A 19,252-nucleotide genomic window follows, 5' to 3' on the forward strand; every position below is an offset into this window, starting at 1 on the left:
AAGGAAGGAAGGAAGGAAGGAAGGAAGGAAGAAAGAAAGAAAGAAAGAAAGAAAGAAAGAAAGAAAGAAAGAAAGAAAGAAAGAAAGAGCGAGCCTTAAAGTCAATCTTTTTATTACTGTTGTTATTTGTGGTGTGAAAGTGCAAAAGCCCACAGAGGACAACTCAGTTCCGAAATCCCAGAGCTGAACCCAGGTTCTGTCAGCAAGCACTGCCTCCCACCCAGCGGGCCATGGGTTCTTTTATGACTAGAGCTCTACTACCCACATTTCCATTGACAGAATCTGGATGTAGGGTGTACATCTAAGTTGAATTTAGATGGGCATCAGTTTCCAAGTTCTTTTCACCAATTTATGCTAGCTATCAGTGTAGTTATTCCATCCTAGACTTCCAGCCTTCCTGGGTTATATATATGATGACATTTCATTGTATTAAGTCCCTTTTCATAGGATCTTAGCCTATCGAAAGAGCGGCTTTTGGAATGTTCAACTCTCATCCAGGTTTTCATCACATTGTCTTATTCCCTGGTCTATCCATGAGCCTGTGTCAGTCTCATGTGTTGTAAATGTCTTCTCATCTGTGGCATAACTAAACATTCTTCAATAAACCCAAAGTGAAACAGAAGTTCAAACTCAAAGTAGCAAGTAGAAAAAAGACAAAAAACAAAATGTCTTTTGCCTTTGTGGAGATTCTGGGTGGTGGATTGCTTTTAGGGGCTGGAAAAATGATTCAGCAGGTAAGAGCATTCACTGTCCTTACAAGGGCTCTGGGTTTAGCTCTAAGCACATACATAGCAGTTCACAACTGTCTGTAACTAGAGGAAAAAAATGTATTTTTATTTTGTGTGTTTGTCTATATGTACATATATATGTATTTGTGCTTATATATACATATGCACATGTGTGTATATATACATATATGTACACACACACACCAATTACATGCCTGATACCCCTGGAAGTCAGAAGAGGGTGTCAGATCCCTAGGGACTAGAATGACCCAAGGTTTTGACCACCACCAAGGATGTTGAAAATTATACCTAGGTACTTTGGAAAGCAGCCAACCTTCCAACCTCTCAAGCCCCTGGTTTTACTTAAGACAGTCTGACTAAAAAGCCTAAGCTGATCTTCAAGTTTTGATCTTCCTACATCCTCTAAGGTTACAAGTGTGTACGTCACCAATTCAACCAAATTTGAAGTTTCTAAAAGGTCATTCATTCAAGAAAAACTGTGCAGTTTACTTGTTCTAATCACACACACACCTTTCATTACTCAATGTATTAATAGATAATGGTTCCAACATGACAAAAGATTATATAATCCAAATGTCTTGGTTTTTAATTCAGTAAAGCAGAATGATTTACCAAAGAACAAGCATATAAACATCACAAACATTTCTACACTTAAAAAAAGGGGGGGGGGGGGAGAGACAAGAGATGGTTCAACAGTTAAGAACACTGGCTGTTCTCTCAGAGGTCAGGGGTTCATCCCAGCAACCACATGGCAGCTCACCACTGTTTGTAACTCCAGCTCCAGTTGTGACATCTTCATAGACACACTTGCAGGCAAAACACTAATGCACATTTTTTTTAAAAAAGGTTGTTTTTTTAAAAAAAGAAAGAAAAGAAAAGAAACATCTTTCAAAGGTACACAGTAACCAAACACTGGTTCAGAAGTTAAATTTTAATGAAGGGCTTCTTAAACTGTGTTTTTCCCCAAGTTTCAAACTGCAACGTCAGCAATTAGGGTGACATCCAAACATAGTTACAACAGTTTAGCTCTGTGAAGTGACAGCCCTGCCAAGAAATGTAATTCTAAGAAAAGCTCAAGACAAATTCAAATGGAAGGAATTGCTAAAATAACTGGCTTGTAATACTAAAATCACCAAAATCATGAAAGCCAAGGTAAAAGTGACAACTTTCAGAAGGAAAATGAGAGCTGGCAACAGAATACAAACTGTAATTCTAAGGGCTGGGCCATATTAACTCACCCGCATAGGTGCCTAACTTGGATGGCCGCATTGTAGAGACTGTCCTTACTAATAGGAAACACACACTCAATGGGATAGATTGAGCATGTTGGCAGCCTATTATCAGTAATCAATTTTGAACCAAAAATTGTTCCAAAATAAAAAAAATTAAATATAGAAAACTGTTTTCATGAGCTATACCTCATGTCTCTCACATTCTGATTTGTAGTTCAGTACTCCCAAGTCCAAACCAATTTTAAATGTAGATTATGTTGACCTAAGTTTTCTCTCAATGTTTCAAAAAAAAAAGAAGCTAAGCTTTATTCATAATTCTCTTGAGAGTTAAAACCTCAATCTTTTTTTGCTATTGTTATTTAAGCACATGTACAAACATGTGTAACAGTCTAAATTCTGTACTGAGGGTAGAAATGCATTCTACTCACTTCAGATAGTTCCTAAGAGCCATGTTCCATCAACTACTGCAAAATCTGTTTGTTGAAAAGGACAGTTTATCTGGATTCACATTGGCTACTGTGAATTCAGATCTGGGTCTATTTCTTAATTTCTTTTTTTGGAGGGTACCAGGGTCTCCCCAGCCTCGGCTGGCCGGGAACTCACAATGTAAACTATCGTTACTTCCATCACTGTGCTATCATTATTTCAATCTCAATGGAAACTGTCACTTCTGGGTGGGCGTGTGGCATAACTGGGAGAGTACTTGCCTACCATGCTCTAGGATCAGTCCCCAGCACTGAGAACTTTCATTTTTATATATGTGGTCATTTTAATTACGTTTGTATCAATAGCTTTCTCCTCTGCATCTTGTCAGAGGAGATGCAGATTGAGCTACATATAGAGACTTCTAGATCTAGGAATACTCATGTTATTAACATTCCTATAGTTGAAACCTTGAATTCTCCTTTTTTTCTTATAGTCACACTGTCCACCCAAGGTTAAAATATTGAAAACAGTTTGCTCTAAATGTTGCCATTGTTCATAGACTATATTTGATCTATCTTTAAAAATTGCAAAGAGCCAAGGATGGTGGCATATACCTTTAATCCTACCACCAGAGATGTGGAGACAAGACATATCTCTGAGGTGAGGCCAGCTTGGTCTACGGAGCAAGTTCCAAGCTAGCCAAGGCTACAAAGTAAGACCCTATCTGAAGAGAAAGAAAGGCATACAGCTAGTTTATATTAACATCTCACTTTAAGTTTTGAAGGCTCTTATGCATCCCAAGATTCTTCACCTCATACCAAAACACTGCAGACACAATACTTGGATTAGCCATGAGAAACAACACAAGATACTATTTGGGAAATAGTAATGCCTAACAAGAATTCTACTAAATGTAATCTGGAATTCACTAACTACATAGGCACATTTCTCCAGGACAAATTTTAACATTTTTAGTAAGATGATAATTTTTAAAGATTTATTTATTATATGTAAGTACATTGTAGCTGTCTTCAGACACACCAGAAGAAGGCATCAGATCACATTACAGATGGTTGTGAACCACCATGTGGTTGCTCGGATTTGAACTCAGGACCTTCGCAAGAGCAGTCAGTGCTCTTAACCACTGAGCCATCTCTTCAGTCCCCAAATTTTAACATTCTTAAGAATTATTTTAACTCCTCCTTTGGTATGTCTACTACATACCAGAAAAATTTTTTTTGTTGTTTTGGCTTTTTGGGATAGGGATTCTCTGTGTAGACCAGAGGCTGACCTCAGAGATCCTCCTGCCTCTGTCACAGAGGTGCTGGGATTAAAGGAGGCATGTACCGCTGCCACCCACATTCATTTAACAAGATATGAGTGGTTGAAAGAACAGAAATATCCTAAGCTTTTGGGTTAGCAGGCTGTTCACTAGGAAAAGCCACTAAAAGCTTGTCCTCAACTCCTAGTCCTAACAAGTATCTAATGGCAACTTATGCATTTTTTGTTTTTGAGAAAGCAAAGACTTCAAAACATAGGATTGTTAAAGGGTATGTACCAGAACTCAAAGCCATATTATACAAGTATACCTAGGGTTCTCCTACATTGTTTTAATAGTTACTACAGTTATTTTGTAAGTTCTTAACATGAGTAAAAGTCCTACGACAGCTATAAAAGTGAGAGAGGAAAAGAAAAACAAAAGCTCAGCAGGCTTTGAAGAATGCCAGTACACACCACTGACTTAACTTTCATTCCTGAGAATATGCGTGTTGAAATATTTTGCATTTTTAGTAATCACTAGGTCCATTTACCCCAAAGAAAACTACTCCACCAGCTTTTGCTCATGTCTTAAGGAGTGCCTATCCACACTCTCGAAACATAGCTTTAATGTGTGGGGTTTTTTTTTATTCTTTTGGAGGGGAGGGACCAGCTTTTAATTGGGTCCTGCTATGTTTGGCCAGGCGGGTCTGAAACTCCTAGAATCATGGCTGCTGCAGCCTCAACCTCCAGAGTAACTAGGAACTCAGGCACATGTTGCCCCACTGTTCCTCCGTAACAATCCCAGCTAGCAGGCTATCTTCCTGGGCAGGGAAGGGTATGCTGGAACCAACACTATGCCTCCCCGTTAAAGGTAGGGTTTTTTTCTTTTTGGTTTTTCAGACAGGGTTTCTCTGTGTGACTTTGACTGTTTTGGAACTCCCTGGCCTTAATCTCAGAGATCCACCTGCCTCTGCCTCCAAAGTCCTGAGATTAAAGGCATAGCGACATTTCCACTACCACCTGACTAGAAGTACTTTCCTAAAAAGAAAATCCCTTCCTAAGCAACATTTGTGGCCCTCCTTTTAACCCTGAGGAGACTCTCCTCCAACATGTAAACTGTTAAACTATTTAAGAGTAATTATAAAAACAAACTTTGTATCATTTCTCGGTCCTCTTAAACAGTACTTAGGAAGCTATACTGACATGAGAAGGCTTGAAGCCCAATCAAGATGGACCTCTTCCCTCACAATCAGCCTTAGATTTGAAAAAGAAGCATTAGCTTTGCCGTTTGATATGATTTGAAATACTGTAAGAGTTAGAGAGATTACATCTCACCAATTAAGAGGCTTTGCTGTTCTTTAGAGACCCCAAGTTCATTTCCTGGCACCTGTAAATGATGGTTCACAACTGTTTGTGACAACAGTTCCAAAGGATCAGATACCCTACTCTGGCTTCACTAGAAAGTATGCAGTGTACTTACTAAAGTGCAAGCAAAATACTCACACAAAATACATCTTTAAAAAAATTAAACATATAAAAGGCTCCTTTCTAGGTGAAGAGTATCAGGGATTTGTTGAGGTTCATTAAAGTTAAGCCACTTCCTCTTAGTCCACCTTTCCCTGAGAAGACTGTATTCTAAACCACCCAAAACTACATACTAGGGCTGCTGAGATTACTAAGTAATTAAGAATAATTGTTGCTTCTCCAGGAGACCCAGGGTACAATTCTCAACACCCACAATAATAGCTTGCAACCACCAGTTCCAAGGGACCCAATACCCTCTTCTTACAACCCTGGGCATCAGGCATACATACACATGCAAAACACTCACTACACAGAAAATAGCTTAAAAAATAAAGTAGCTGGTGTGTTGGCAAATGTCTTTAATCCCAATAGTTGGCAGAGACGGGGAAATCTGTGAATCTGAGGCCAGTCTGGGCTACATAGCAAGTTCTCAGCCAGCAAAAAAAAAAATTTAAAAAATAAAATAAAATTACACATTATTTATTAGATCCTCCTTTAATCTACCTGGACTTGCAATCACCTGGCCAGAAAACAACCTCTCAGAAAAGCTGATTTATCTGAAGATATGTAAAAAGCATAGAATAATTATCTTTAATGAAGTAAAGTGCTTATACTGCTCAGGAGCCCTTCACTCCACGCAGCTGCTTTCAGACCTTCATGGCTAAGTCTGCTTGTTTTTTCTGGGTTCTAATGGAAAAAATTATAACTTTACTTTTCCCCATCTCTTTTTTGATATTAACCGAAGTCCCTAAACATGCTCGACATGACACTCTGAATTCGAACACATTCGCTTTAGACTCTCCCTCCCCCCATCTCTACAAGTGCAGGTAAGCTTCCATCGCTGCCCCTAATTCAGAAAGCATGACTTAATATCCTCCCTCCTCTTGGCAGCTGCAGACATTTATAGTTTGTCCGTACTGTTCAACCCTCAAATTCTAACGGTGCCTACGCTCGCTTACTTCCAATTCTGTCTTTAAAATCTTTTATCAACGAGACTAAAACAACAAAAAGGAAAAACCAATTCCCCAGTAATACTGTTTCCCAAGAGCTGGCACAACAATCATAGTACGCAGGCGAAATACTCTCCAGTTAGTCCTGCAAGCACACTGGCCTTTGAAGAAAAAAAAAAAATTCATTTTCCCAAAGTATCTGAAGTGATAGCGCTACAACTAACGTGGGTATAAATAATTCCCAACACAATTCCATGCAATTAAAATCGCTGTAAGGTCAAGTACAGATAAGTTATAGAATAAAGAAGTTATCACTATTAATATTTTAAAACGACACATGGGGTCAACGCGACTTAAGCAAGACGCCAGGTTCAAGAAAAACAATCCCTCTGTTAAAAGCTTTGTCTTAGTTCGCGCATTATTTCCACTGCTCAAATATTCACAACCCAAACACACCCCCTGGAGACTTCACTGCGGGGAAAACCAACTCCAACCTCTGCTTTTCACCCCTAAGTTGCCACAACGCTCCAGATCCCTCCGTGAACCTCACGGAGCCACTAAGGAGCGAACCACGAAGGGGCCTAGACCCGCTTTCCTCCTCCCCACGCCCAGCTCGGGGCCGACTCCCCGTCCTCTTTCCGTCCCCAACGGTCCACAGGGCCCAGGGCTCTCACCTCTCCACCCACTCCCTCAGGAAGCGCATTTCCTCGGTGTGCAGGACGCTCGGGTCCTGCCTACACATCTTCACGAAGGCCCGAAGCTCGCTCACTTTGCGGGGATCCATGGTGGGGCGGCTGGAAGCTGCAGGCAGGCAGGCGGTGGGCGGCGGCGGAGGCCCGATGCCAGGCCCGGGAGCGGCTCAACGTGACCAAGTGGAAGGGGGCGGCTGCCGCGAGGCAGAACAGACTAGAACCTCCCCGGCCGCTGGCTCCTCCCCGCCAACGGCCTCGTGACCCCGGGCCTTCGCTCGCTCATCCCCACTCCTACCTCGGGACCTGTGCTCCGCCTAGAACCTTCTAGAAGGATAGCTGCCCGTGACAATGCCTGCTTCGATCGGCGAATCTCACTCGGATTCATTCCTCTGACCTAGTTCCCCGGGATGAATGAAGGACCTTGTGTCTGTGTGCTTTCAGGCGGGACACAGGGAGGCATTTGGAATAAGAGATTTCTTCCGTGAAGAGGGGGATTAAGCAGTACGAGACGCCGCATGGAGGAGGGGGAAATTAAAATAGCCCGTGGGGCCGGCGCGCCCAACAAGACCCAGCCGGGTGACGTCACTGCTCTGCGCCGCCCCGGGAAGAAAGCCCGCGAGCGGCGCCTGCCGGAAGGGGCCGGGCAGTTGACTGGTTTCCTGGCGACGCGGCTGTGCTTAGTGGCTTTCCCCACAGTTTGTACTTTTCTCTTCCTGACCAGTGGTGGCTGGCCATGCCGTCCCTGCTCTCAACCCCCAAGCTGGCTCCCGTTCTAGCAAGGCTCCGCGGCCTCTCAGGTTAGAGTCTTTCCTGCCGGCGTCCCCTCCCAGGTTATTATTCCCTTGGAGAAACCCTAAAGCAGCCCAAAGAGCTACAAGTTGATGATCCGTGGTTCTGGACCAGTCGGCGCCTGATCCCACCACCACCCACGGATTTTTCTTTCGATCGATTGCTCTGGGAAAGAGTGGGCTTGAGGTTCTGTTATTCTGGGAAAGCTGGAGTGACTGATGAGAAGGGAACTCCAAGGGATTTGTCTTCAGGGTTACTCTAATTCCAAATTTGTAACTTTTATCATCACGCTTGGCTAAATTGTTTCATGTCAGGTAGTTGTGTGTGTGTGTGTGTGTGTGTGTGTGTGTGTGTTAGGTCAGGGTAAATCTTTCGCCTTTTCATAGGTTTCATTGGAGAGCTAGCTTAAAAGATAGAAGAAACAGGTTTAGAAGCAAATGCTTTGTGCAATTCAGATTATAAAGTACTAGACGAGGGACGTGCCTAAAAGTCTTACATAAACAGTCAAGGTGATAGTGCACGGAGAATGTGAACCCTCCTTGTACAAGATGGTGAACAATTAACCTAACATAAAATTTTATACTGGAAAGTGAGTCACCTACTTTGTAAGGAGACCTAATGTTGAATTATACTTCAGACGAGGTGTGCAAAATGTGAACCAGAAAATAGGGTATTTGACATTAAAATTGATCTTGGTATTTGCACGTGATACTTGGATTCGCTGAAAATGAAATTATATCAGCTGTTTAAAATTGCACCATTACACGGAGCCTATTCTGTAATCCTAGTGGTTAAGATGTGCCTTTAATGGAAATGAATGAAAATGTATCAGGCCACAGACTGTGACTAGACTAGAACCAGCGTTTTGTTTCTTGAAGCTTCGTGTAAGACCTGACTTGATCCAGCTTTAGAACTAAAACACATTTTTGTTTTTGTTTTTTTTTGAGACAGGGTTTCTCTGTATAGCCCTGGCTGTCCTGGAACTCACTTTGTAGACCAGGCTGGCCTCGAACTCAGAAATTCACCTGCCTCTGCCTCCTGAGTGCTGGGATTAAGGACTAAAACACATTTAAAAAAATCTAGTAAATAAATTATAGTTTGTTTCTAAGGAAAGTAAGTTTGGCATCTTGTTATATTACCACTAAATGATTTTTTGATTTTTTTGTTGTTGTTGTTTTTTGGCTTCAATGAAGTGACATTGAATCTTCAGTTTACCCCTGAGGGACGGAAACGCAGTTAAGCCAGATATTTGTTATGTGATTGTGCCCAGTCTTTTATACCAGTTCTTTGTCTTAATTCTGCACGGTAGAATCTTTTTGCAACTTCTCATTTCCTGAGCCAGAAAGTGCAGTTTCACCCAGTAGCTTTTGGAGTTAGCTATTAAGGGTTCATCTCTGTTTCCCCACAGTTACTCGCTGTCAAGGGGAGGCGGACAGGCCACCAATGACATTACAGCTGAGCGGCTATAGTCTTGATCCAGCTGATGAGGGAACACAGCAAAGAAGAGAGGAGAGCATTTATTATTTATTTATTGCATTTTAGTTATTGTTATCCTTGGAGTTTAGGTTTTTTGTTTTAATCCTGCATGGAGACAGGTAAACCTTACTAAATGACACATTTTATGTAAATATATAAAATACCCTAAGCTTTTATGAGTTTATTTTCTGAAAATAACTTTGGATACTGAGTATCCCCAGTTTCTCCTAAAGAATAAATTACCTTTCCTCCCCACATACCTAACACTGAGACAATACAAAACAAAAGCTCACATTTGCTATTTAAAAATGGCACTCTAATTGTTTCTGACTTTCAGTTTAGTATTTGGACAAAAGTGATCGGTTTCAGTGCTGTTGGATGATTTGCTTGCACCTTTTAATATAGTAATTTACAAGAATTTGAGACTGGTAGCTTAATGCCTAGAATAATGCCTAGAATTTATAATAATTACATTTTTTAAATACAAAAGAAAGGTATATATGACCAATAGATTGAATGACAATGTCTAAGCACAAGTCATGCTGCAGTTTGTTTTTAGCGTTTAATAAAGTCAATCAACTCTCATGTAGCATATCCAGAATTTGGTGCTCCTTTCTCTAAGACTGTTCCATTCTTCTATTTCCTATGTTCCAAAACCTGGCTTCAACTCCTGTCACACCCTGTCCACATACCCTAGGGCAGAGTATCCTACTGCCACCACCTTGGACCTAATGACTAGAATCTCCTAAATGGACTGTGGCAATAGTGTGATTTCCCTTTTTCTAACCTTGCTTGCTTGAGTCTTGGCAACAACAGAAGAGCTCAATTTCAGTATGTGATTCCTCCTCAAAACCTCCTGTCTTAGTCTCTCCCGTTTAACAGTTAACAGGCATGTAATGATCAGTCAATCCCTGCAGAATCCTTTCAATGATTTAATCCATTTACTCTCCTTAATCTGTGGCACTGATCTCTGTGCTCCCCAGACTCCTCCCATATAACCTACATCAGGGATGTTGCACCTTGCTAGTTCAAGTGTCTGGATATCTTACCAAATATCCACTTGGCCTATCTTTAATCAAGCAACTAAAAGAACTAGCAGATCCTGTTTTACTTCATTTAATATGTCTCCAGTTGTAGGCTCTGTGGCTTTTGTTTAGTGCTGTGTATACCTCGAATACCACTTAGTGGTAGCATATGCATTTTGGAAGACAGGGAAGCAGATCTCTGAGTTTGAAGCCAGCTGGTCTACAGATCGGCTTCTAGAACAGCCAGGGCTACCCAGAGAAACTCTGTCCTCACCCCCTACTACCCCAAAATACCTAATACTGCTCAGCAAGTAGTAGGCCCTCAAATGGTAATGTTAAGTGAATGGAAGGATGAATAAAAGGGTGAGAATCAGTGTATAATGAATGTATTTAGTTTAAACCGTTTGTTTGGTATCTAATGTATTTGTGACTAACTGTATTTTCTACCAACATAATCCTTAAATATCTATGCTATTTTACAATAATGCATTTTTAGATCCTACACACAGATAAGATGAAACAAGAGTGTTTCAAATCTGGAGAGAGTGACCAGTACCCTGCAGTACATGATAGAACCAGGTTGTTCCAAGGAATCTTGGCTAATACTGGCTTTTTAAAAAAATGTGGTATAGGGCTGGAGAGATGGCTCAGAGGTTAAGAGCACCAACTGCTCTTCCAAAGGTCCGGAGTTCAAATCCCAGCAACCACATGGTGGCTCACAACCATCTGTAACGAGATCTGGCGCCCTCTTCTGGAGTGTCTGAAGACAGATACAGTGTACTTACATATAATAAATAAATCTTTTTTTTAAAAATGTGGTATAATATATACTAAATTTAGTTTACCTACATACTAAATTTAGTTCATCATATTAGACCTTTTTTTAATGTGTAGTTCAATGGTATTAGTATATTCACATTGCTGAGAACTGGGTTTCCAGAAAATGTTTTTGTTTTGTAGGTCTGAAACTCTTTGCCCATAAAACAACTCCTTTTCTACTCCTGTCTCTCACTTTGGACTGCTTTAGATACCATGTTAACATTAATCATTCAGAATTTGTCTATGAATGACTGGCTTATTTCGCTTAGCATCTTAAGATTTTAGTAATTCAAGTATTCTAAAAGCTCACCCATGTTGAAGCAAATGACAAGATTTTTCAGTTACAGCTGCCTTCTTCAAACATCTGAGGCAGACAGTATGGCAGGGGTTTTTTGTTTGTTTGTTTGTTTGTTTTTGAGACTGAATATTCGTGTGTGTGTGTGTGTATACACATATGTACACATGTATACACAACTATGGCTATTCATCAATTTTTGTTAATATCTTGGTCTTTTGATTGTTTGGGTTGCTTCTACCTCGTAGATGTTAAGAACAGAACTGCTGGTGAACATCTGTGCAAATGTCTGGCTCCTTCAAACGTAAAATACTCATTATAGTCTGAACCTGTGTTTCTTAATAGATTTATCTTCTAATGCTATGTCTATTTCCAAGAAATTTGTGATAGTATTAATTCAAGGTTTAAATAAGTCATAAACTCCACTGGGGGCGGTGGGGATTCTGTGCTCAAACTGCTCAGAAAGAAAACATTAAAAAAAAAAAAAAAAAAAAAAAAAACTTTGCTCTTTTCCATAGTTTTAAAATCAGTCACCACAAACTCATCTTTTTCTAACATAACTTATCTATACACTGCTAACCAAATAGCCACAATCTTGTTAAAAATGTTTTAAAAAATAAAAAAGTCAGGCATGGTAGTGTATACCTTCAATCCCAGCAACAGAGAGGCAGAGATAAGCAGATCTTTGTGAGTTTGAGGGAAAGCCTTGTCTCCTTAGCAAGATCCATCCCAGCTAGGGCTACAAAGTTGAAACCATATTTCAAAAACAAAACAAAGAAACAAAAAATCCCACCTACTCTTACATAGTATTAAACAAATATCATCTAAAAACTCTGTGATTAACCAAAACACACGAACGAGTGGTGTTCAAATGTTATATGATCATAATGTGTCTAAACAGTCAATTAGCGATTCCTTTTGTTGGACTTCTTCTTCTGCCCCTCTTTGTGCTTCTTCTTTTTCCTCCTACCACCTTCTTTGAATCCTGCTGAGAAAATGGAAGGTTCCTTCTTGTTGGTGACCCAAGGTGTTCCTTGTTCCTTGTTGCCCACAAGAGTATATTGAGTTGTATTTGAGGCGTTATAGGAATTTGGTGAATAAGTGTTGAATGACTGTCTTCTCCAGTTACATTTATCTGTAAAATCCTCTTCATTTGCCACACTGTTTACAAGAAAGGATCTCAACTCACTGTCATCTTCAGCTTCTCTTTCTTGACGGTTCTCAAAAGTTTTCTTTGTATTAATATTTCTTCCATTAATAACTTTGCCTGAAGGTGTAATGGGTATATAGTTGCCCATCCCAGTATCATCAAGTGCCAGGGAAGAGAATGAAGTAAGGCCCTCATTCCCCAATGAAACATAAGACGAATATCCTGTGTCATAAGAAGAGAGCCTGGAAAACACTGGGTGGTCAAAGGAACGGGAGAAAAGGGGTCCTGTACCTCTGCCTCTGCTTCCGCTGGAGCTTCTTGAACTGCTTAAAAGGTCCTCAAGTGAGTCCTCAAAGAAGTGAAATGAAAATGGATCCCTTTCACCAAAAATTTCTTTAAAGACATCATCTGCCTGACGGAATGTGAAACGGTACTCACGTTCATCGTCAAGATGACTTCCACCTCTACCGTCTAATCCTTCCTTGCCATATTTGTCATAAATGTCCCGTTTATCAACATTTGATAACACTTCATATGCCTCGGCGACTTCTTTGAATTTTCGCTCTGCTTCCTCTTTATTTTCTGGATTTTTATCAGGATGCCATTTAAGTGCTACTTTACGATAAGCTCTTTTAATGTCTTCTGGTGACGCATATCTCTGCACTCCTAGAACTTCATAATAGTCCACCATAGTGTGACAGTTTTAAAAACAAACACCCTTGATCGTGAGCACTGTGTTTTCGTTGCAACTCAGGCTCTGTTGCTGGTGGCAGTGGCAGAAGTGACTGCAAATAGGCATATTTTTACATTGAAGGTAATGTTAGTACTGTGGGTGAGCCACTGCTGAAAGGCTTGAGGGTTCTGATTGTGTGGCAAGCAGAGGGACAAGCATATGTCAGAGCTGCATTATGGTGTCATACTGGGCTAGAGCTAGGGATTGGATCTTCTAAATGCAACTTCTCCCAAGTCATTCTGTGATCTGTAGCTAATGGTCACAACATTTTTTTTTTAATCTATTCTGACCTCTAGATTACTAAACCTTAATTACTGCATAGTTCTATGGTTTTGGTTGGTTGGTTGGTTTGGTTTGGTTTGGTTTTTCTTTTTTTTTTCAAAGGATGGAGTTTGTTTTTGTTTTGTTTTGTTTTTAAGATTTTATTTATTATATGTAGGTACACTGTAGCTGTCTTCAGACAATCCAGAAGAGGGAGTCAGATCTCATTAAGGATGGTTTGAGCCACCATGTGGTTGCTGGGATTTGAACTCTGCACCTTTGGAAGAGCAATTGGGTGCTCTTACCCACTGAGCCATCTCACCAGCCCCGGTTTGGTTTTTTAAGACAGGATTTCACTATGGAGCCCTGGCTGTCCTGGATCTTGCTTTGTAAATCAGGATGCCCTCAAACTCAGATCTGCCAGCCTCTGCTTCCTGGGTGCTAGGATTAAAGATGTGCACCACTATTAAACTGGCTTCTATGTTCTTTAGAAAAATTGAAACTTAGGAAACTTTGTGGGGGGCTGGAAAGATGGCTCAGAGGTTAAGAGTGCTGGCTGTTCTAGAAGTCATGAGTTCAATTCCCAGCCACCTCATAACCATCAATAATGAGATCAGATGTCCTCTTCTGACCTGTCATTTTTATATTGCAGGCAGAATGTTGTATATATAATAAATAAATAAGTCCTTTTTTAAAGGGGTGGGGCTGGAGAGATGGCTCAGTGGTTAAGAGCTCTGACTGCTTTTCTAGAGGTCCTGAGTTCAATTCCCAGTAACCATATTGTGGCTCACAACCATCTGTAATGGGATCCTATGTCTGAAGTTAGCTACAGCGTATTCATAGAAAATAAACAAATGTAAATAAATAAATCTTTTTTTAAAGTATTTATTATTGTATCTAAGTACACTGTAGCTGTCTTCAGACACATAAGAAGAGGACATCCGATCTCTTTACAGATGGTTGTGAGCCACCATGTGGTTGCTGGGATTTGAACTCAAGGCCTTCAGAAGAACAGTCAGTGCTCTTATCCACTGAGCCATCTCTCCAGCCCCCATAAGTAAATCTTTTTAAAAAAAAGAAAAAAGAAAGAAAGAAAGAAAACTTTGTTGGGAGGATCCTTATTCTTGTCAAAAGACATACATTCTATAGAAGATGTGAATTAGTACTTATATTAAGAACTGTGGTGGAAGATCCACCAGATGGATAGACTAGTTGTATGAAAGGCACCATGGGCTGTGGTCTCAAGACTTCCTCGAGTCAGTAGCCTACTATTCAAGCTTCCTGCTGGCAGAGTCATTAGAGTTGACACTTCAATTGAATGGAATAAAAGGTAGTTCATGTCTGTAATCCCAACATGGAAGGCCAAGATAGGAGCATTATGGAGGGTTCCAGGCCAGCCTAGACTACAGACTCAAACCCTAATAAGGAGAGTATAAGAAATGCATAAAATGCCAGGCGTGGTGGCGCACGCCTTTAATCCCAACACTTGGGAGGCAGAGGCAGGCGGATTTCTGAGTTCGAAGCCAGCCTGGTCTACAAAGTGAGTTCCAGGACAGGTAGAGCTATACAGAGAAACCCTGTCTCGAAAAACCAAAAAAAAAAAAAAAAAGTCCAAATAGAAGCATTAAGACCAAGACTGTGATGCAGGAAAGGTGGCTAGTAGTACCAAGGGCCAGGTTTCAGTTCTCAGTTGTTGGCTCTCAACCATAAGTAACTACAGTTTCAGGATATCCAGTGTCTGCTGGCCTCCAGTGACTAGCGACACTAGTCACACGCACACACACTTTCTTTTTTCTTCTTTTTCTCAAGACAGGGTTTCTCTGTGTAGCCCTGGCTGTCCTAGAACTGGCTCTGTAGACCAGGCTGGCCCCAAACTCAGAGATCCGCCTGCCTCTGCCTCCTGAGTGCTGGGATTAAAGGCGTGCGCCACCATAGCTAATAAAAATAGATCTTTTTTTTTTTTTTTAAAGTTTACTTTCCAGGTAAATTATCCATAAACAGATTAATTGTTCTATTTCTGTCATTTTGTTTTCCCAGAAAATCTCCTTTGCTCATTGTCCCTCCCTGTTCATACCTGTTTGCTTTCTGTCATACGTCAGTTAAATTCTTTCCAATGAGATAGTAAATGTAGCATGTGGTTTAGGCTCTTTGCCAGGTCTGAACAAATTTTGCTTAGTGTTTGGTTTGGTTTTGAGAGACTGGAGGGACTGTGAAACACTTAAAGCTCAATGTGAGTTCTACTAGTATAGGTGCTTCCAGACACTAAAGGGATAAGTGTATCTAGTGCTTATATCCTGAGTCACACACTCCCTGGTATGTTTATTTTTACTTTGTTACTTAATTGGCATAGCTTTCCATGAAAATAAATATTTTATGTTCATAACGAAACTGGGTTCAAAGAGATAACTTGTAGAAACCTGTTACTTGTTAATGAAAATTTAATATTTCAACTTGAACTTGATTTCAAATTCTGTTCTTTCCACTCTACTCTCATTTCTTGGGCCAGAACTTTAGAGTTTGGGTTCTAGACATTGCAAAATGTAGGACAGTCTGTGATCCAGAGAAAGGTTAGAAAATTGAGGATGGGAGCTAATCTCCTAAGAAGCCCTCAGAATTTGGAAAAACATACTATAATAAAGTATAAAAGTAAGCCAGACATAGTGGTCCATGCTTTTAATCCCAGCACTAGGACACACACACACACACACACACACACTTTTATGTATATGTGGCTGAGCTCACTGAGACAATCTCTGCCAGCCTGGATTACATTGCAAGTTACAGGGCAGTGAGGACTATAATGAAACCATACTAAAAACAAAAACAAAAAAAAAACAAAAAAACAAAAAACAAAAACCAAGCAAACAAAAAAACTTACCTAATTAGGTCATATAAACTTAAATAAATTGACCCACAGAATAGTTGGCCAAATACAATTTGTAAGCATCAAGTATAGTTAGTGTACATCTTCCTGTTGTAGAAAGGGAAAGTACAGCTACCAATTGTACTTGAGACAGGTATTGCTCACCAGTAAGAAGTGAGATGGGTCTGAAAAATTCATTTCTTTTTATACGTCAGTACTAGACTTTGATATGCTAAGAAAATGCTTCGCCCATGAACCAATACTCCCAACTCCAGTAGAGTTTCATCTGTTTTTCAGTGCCAGGGATTGCCCAGGGACTTAATTTATTTTTGTTGGTGGTGGCAGTGGTGGGGTTTTTTGTTTGTTTGTTTGTTTGTTGGGGAGGAGGTCTGAGACAGAATTTCTCTGTTTAGCCCCAGCTGTGCTGAAACTCACTCTATAGACCCTACTGGCCTTAAACTCAGAGATCTGCTTGCCTCTGCCTCTTGAGTGCTGGGATTAAAGGCGTGTGCCAGCACTGTCTGGCGAGTAAAGTTTAATTTTTTTTAAATCTTAAAAATTAGCCGGGCGTGGTGGCGCACGCCTTTGATCCCAGCACTCAGGAGGCAGAGGCAGGCAGATTTCTGAGTTCGAGGCCAGCCTGGTCTACAGAGTGAGTTCCAGGACAGCCTGGGCTACACAGAGAAACCCTGTCTCGAAAAAACCAAAAAAAAAAAAAAAGAAAAGAAAAGAAAAGAAATCTTAAAAATTAGTCAACACTTGCTCTCTTTTTCTATCTGAGCCTGATTTAAGAGGAGACATAAACTTGTAGTAAGTGCAGCCAGATATGCCTTGAAAGCTTAGCAAGTCATTGCATTGGTCCCCAAGGCTGCCACAACAAATACCATAATGATACCACACACTCGACAGAATCCAAAATCAAGAGTGTGCAAGTCTGCACATCTGGGTGTAGTGATGTATATGTGACTGTAATCCTAGCATGGACCCACAAGTCTGCAATCTGGGTGTGGTGGGGTGTGTGTGACTGTAATCCTAGCATAGACTCAGAGGTTAAGGACCCTTGAAGCTTGCTGGTAGCCAGTCTAGCCAGACTGGTGAATTCCAGGGTTAGCGAGTCTCTGTCTCTAAAAATGCAGTGAAGTGCAACTGAAGTAAAGAAGACACTTGTTGTAAACCTCTAGTTTCCATGCATGCGTGCACAGTCGCATGTACATACGTACTCTCATATACACTACACACAACTCCTAACTATCTTGTACATGCCAAGAATGCTTCATAGGCCCTAAAGAAATCTTTATCTTGACTTGACTTATAGTACTCTACTTTTGAACTGAATATATGTTGAAAGACTTTACAATCATTACTAATTGTGTCAGGATTAAATGAGATCTGCATTGAATCTGGATAGAAGAGTAAGTCCAAAGATTTTTAATTTAATCCTAAATTTGAATCTCATTTTGTCCAATGTTATATAACCTTAAACAAATTGTTTCTCTATGTCTGGTCCTGATAACTCATTTACTTGGGGGTTTTTGAAATAGTCTCACTGTGTAGCCATGGCTGTCATAGACCTCACTATGTAGACCAGTCAGGCCTCGAACTTACAGAGATCCACTAAAGCATACAAGGCTTTTAAAGTCTGCTAGCAGAGTAGCCTACTGTTGCACGGGTATGTTCCCATATGTTCTCTCTGCCTCCTGCTGCTTCTCTACATTCAAGAACATTTGCACAAGTGCCTGCCTGTAGATATGACTTTTTCTCAACCTACTTTAATAAGTGTTTAACCTTCCCTCTAGCCCACCACCTACCAGAGATAGTGGGAAAGAAAGGTAATTAGGAGCCAGGCATGGTGGCACACACCTTTAATCCCAGCACTTAGGAGGCATAGGCAGGCAGATTTCTGAGTTCGAGGCCAGCCTGGTCTACAAAGTGAGTTCCAGGACAGCCAGAGCTACACAGAGAAACCCTGTCTCGAAAAACCAAAAAAAAGAAAGAAAGAAAAAAGAAAGGTAATTAGGGTACAGGGGAAGTGGACCTGTTTAGAAATAGTTTTGGGGGGTGATTCCAGTCTTCATTGTTCTCAGTTCAATCCACTAGCAAATACTACACAGGAATCAGCAAGGGCAGTTCAATCCAGAAGAAATGGCAAGGCTCACCAATCACCCAAGTCAACAGAATGGACAAGAAGCTGCAGGAACCTCACTAGAAGTTCTCTGGCAAGTTTCTCTCTATGAAGTCACCACAAGCAAAGCTCAGCAATGCAGTGTAAGGCGAACTAATACATGCCTGTCGTCAGCAAATAGCAGCAAGGCGGAGCAAGGCAAACCATGCTCTCCTACCCGCTGTCTGTGGGGTCATATTTATATTCTTTGAAAACATCACACATTCACCTGTGTGCCCCAACAAAAACATCATTTGACATAACTGACTTTCCAAAGAAGCCAGAGGCTTTCACTTGAGGTGCCTGCTACAATGATGTGCATTATGCTTCTTTTCACTTCTCTCCTCAAGGGGAAGAAACTTGGGTGGTTTTTGTTCAGAACAGTCTGGTCACCATCTTCTACAGTCCCACATTAATGTCTCTATGAATGACCTCACCCATCTTGTAACAGTTGCTGTATATATGAATCTATCATTTTATTATGTAGTACTGTGATACTCTGTTTTGTCTTGGCTCCACCATACTTCATTTTGTCTACTAGGGCAAACGATCTTACTCTTGGATCATGCTTAGCATGTGTTCCAGTGATATCCTCAATAAAGTTTTATTAAATTAATGCTAACCATACTTATTATATGTCAACTATGATTAAGCATTTTCTCATTATTTTATCAGACTATAACATTGCAAAATTAAATGAAATAGCAGGTACTTGTTTCCCTATAGCTAAAATAGTCTCAATAAAAATGTTAACTCTAAGCCGGGCGTGGTGGCACAGGCCTTTAATCCCAGCACTTGGGAGGCAGAGGCAGGCGGATTTCTGAGTTCGAGGCCAGCCTGGTCTACA

The 19,252-nt window shown here is 40.6% G+C and overlaps 3 protein-coding genes across 3 annotated transcripts in view; 1 reads left to right on the forward strand and 2 right to left on the reverse strand.

Annotated features, from left to right (window-relative positions):
- St13 (ST13 Hsp70 interacting protein) overlaps window positions 1–7,402 on the reverse strand; it is a 34,978-nt gene extending 27,576 nt beyond the window's left edge. The window contains exon 1 of the mRNA XM_021216457.2: window positions 6,816–7,402. Coding sequence (XP_021072116.1) covers window positions 6,816–6,925 — 110 coding nt within the window. The 5' untranslated portion in view covers window positions 6,926–7,402. The remainder of the gene's footprint in view (window positions 1–6,815) is intronic.
- Window positions 7,403–7,500: 98 nt separating this feature from the next.
- The window catches only part of Xpnpep3 (X-prolyl aminopeptidase 3), a 46,771-nt gene continuing 35,019 nt past the window's right edge, over window positions 7,501–19,252 (forward strand). Inside the window, exon 1 of the mRNA XM_021216264.2 lies at window positions 7,501–7,630. Coding sequence (XP_021071923.1) covers window positions 7,567–7,630 — 64 coding nt within the window. The 5' untranslated portion in view covers window positions 7,501–7,566. The remainder of the gene's footprint in view (window positions 7,631–19,252) is intronic.
- Window positions 12,102–13,237, reverse strand: Dnajb7 (DnaJ heat shock protein family (Hsp40) member B7). The gene has a single exon (XM_021217014.1). It carries the CDS (start codon window positions 13,076–13,078, stop codon window positions 12,143–12,145), a length of 936 nt encoding a protein of 311 aa, XP_021072673.1. The 5' UTR covers window positions 13,079–13,237; the 3' UTR covers window positions 12,102–12,142.

The sequence above is a fragment of the Mus pahari genome, chromosome 17 (genome assembly GCF_900095145.1).
Source record: "Mus pahari chromosome 17, PAHARI_EIJ_v1.1, whole genome shotgun sequence".
NCBI lineage: Eukaryota > Metazoa > Chordata > Mammalia > Rodentia > Muridae > Mus > Mus pahari.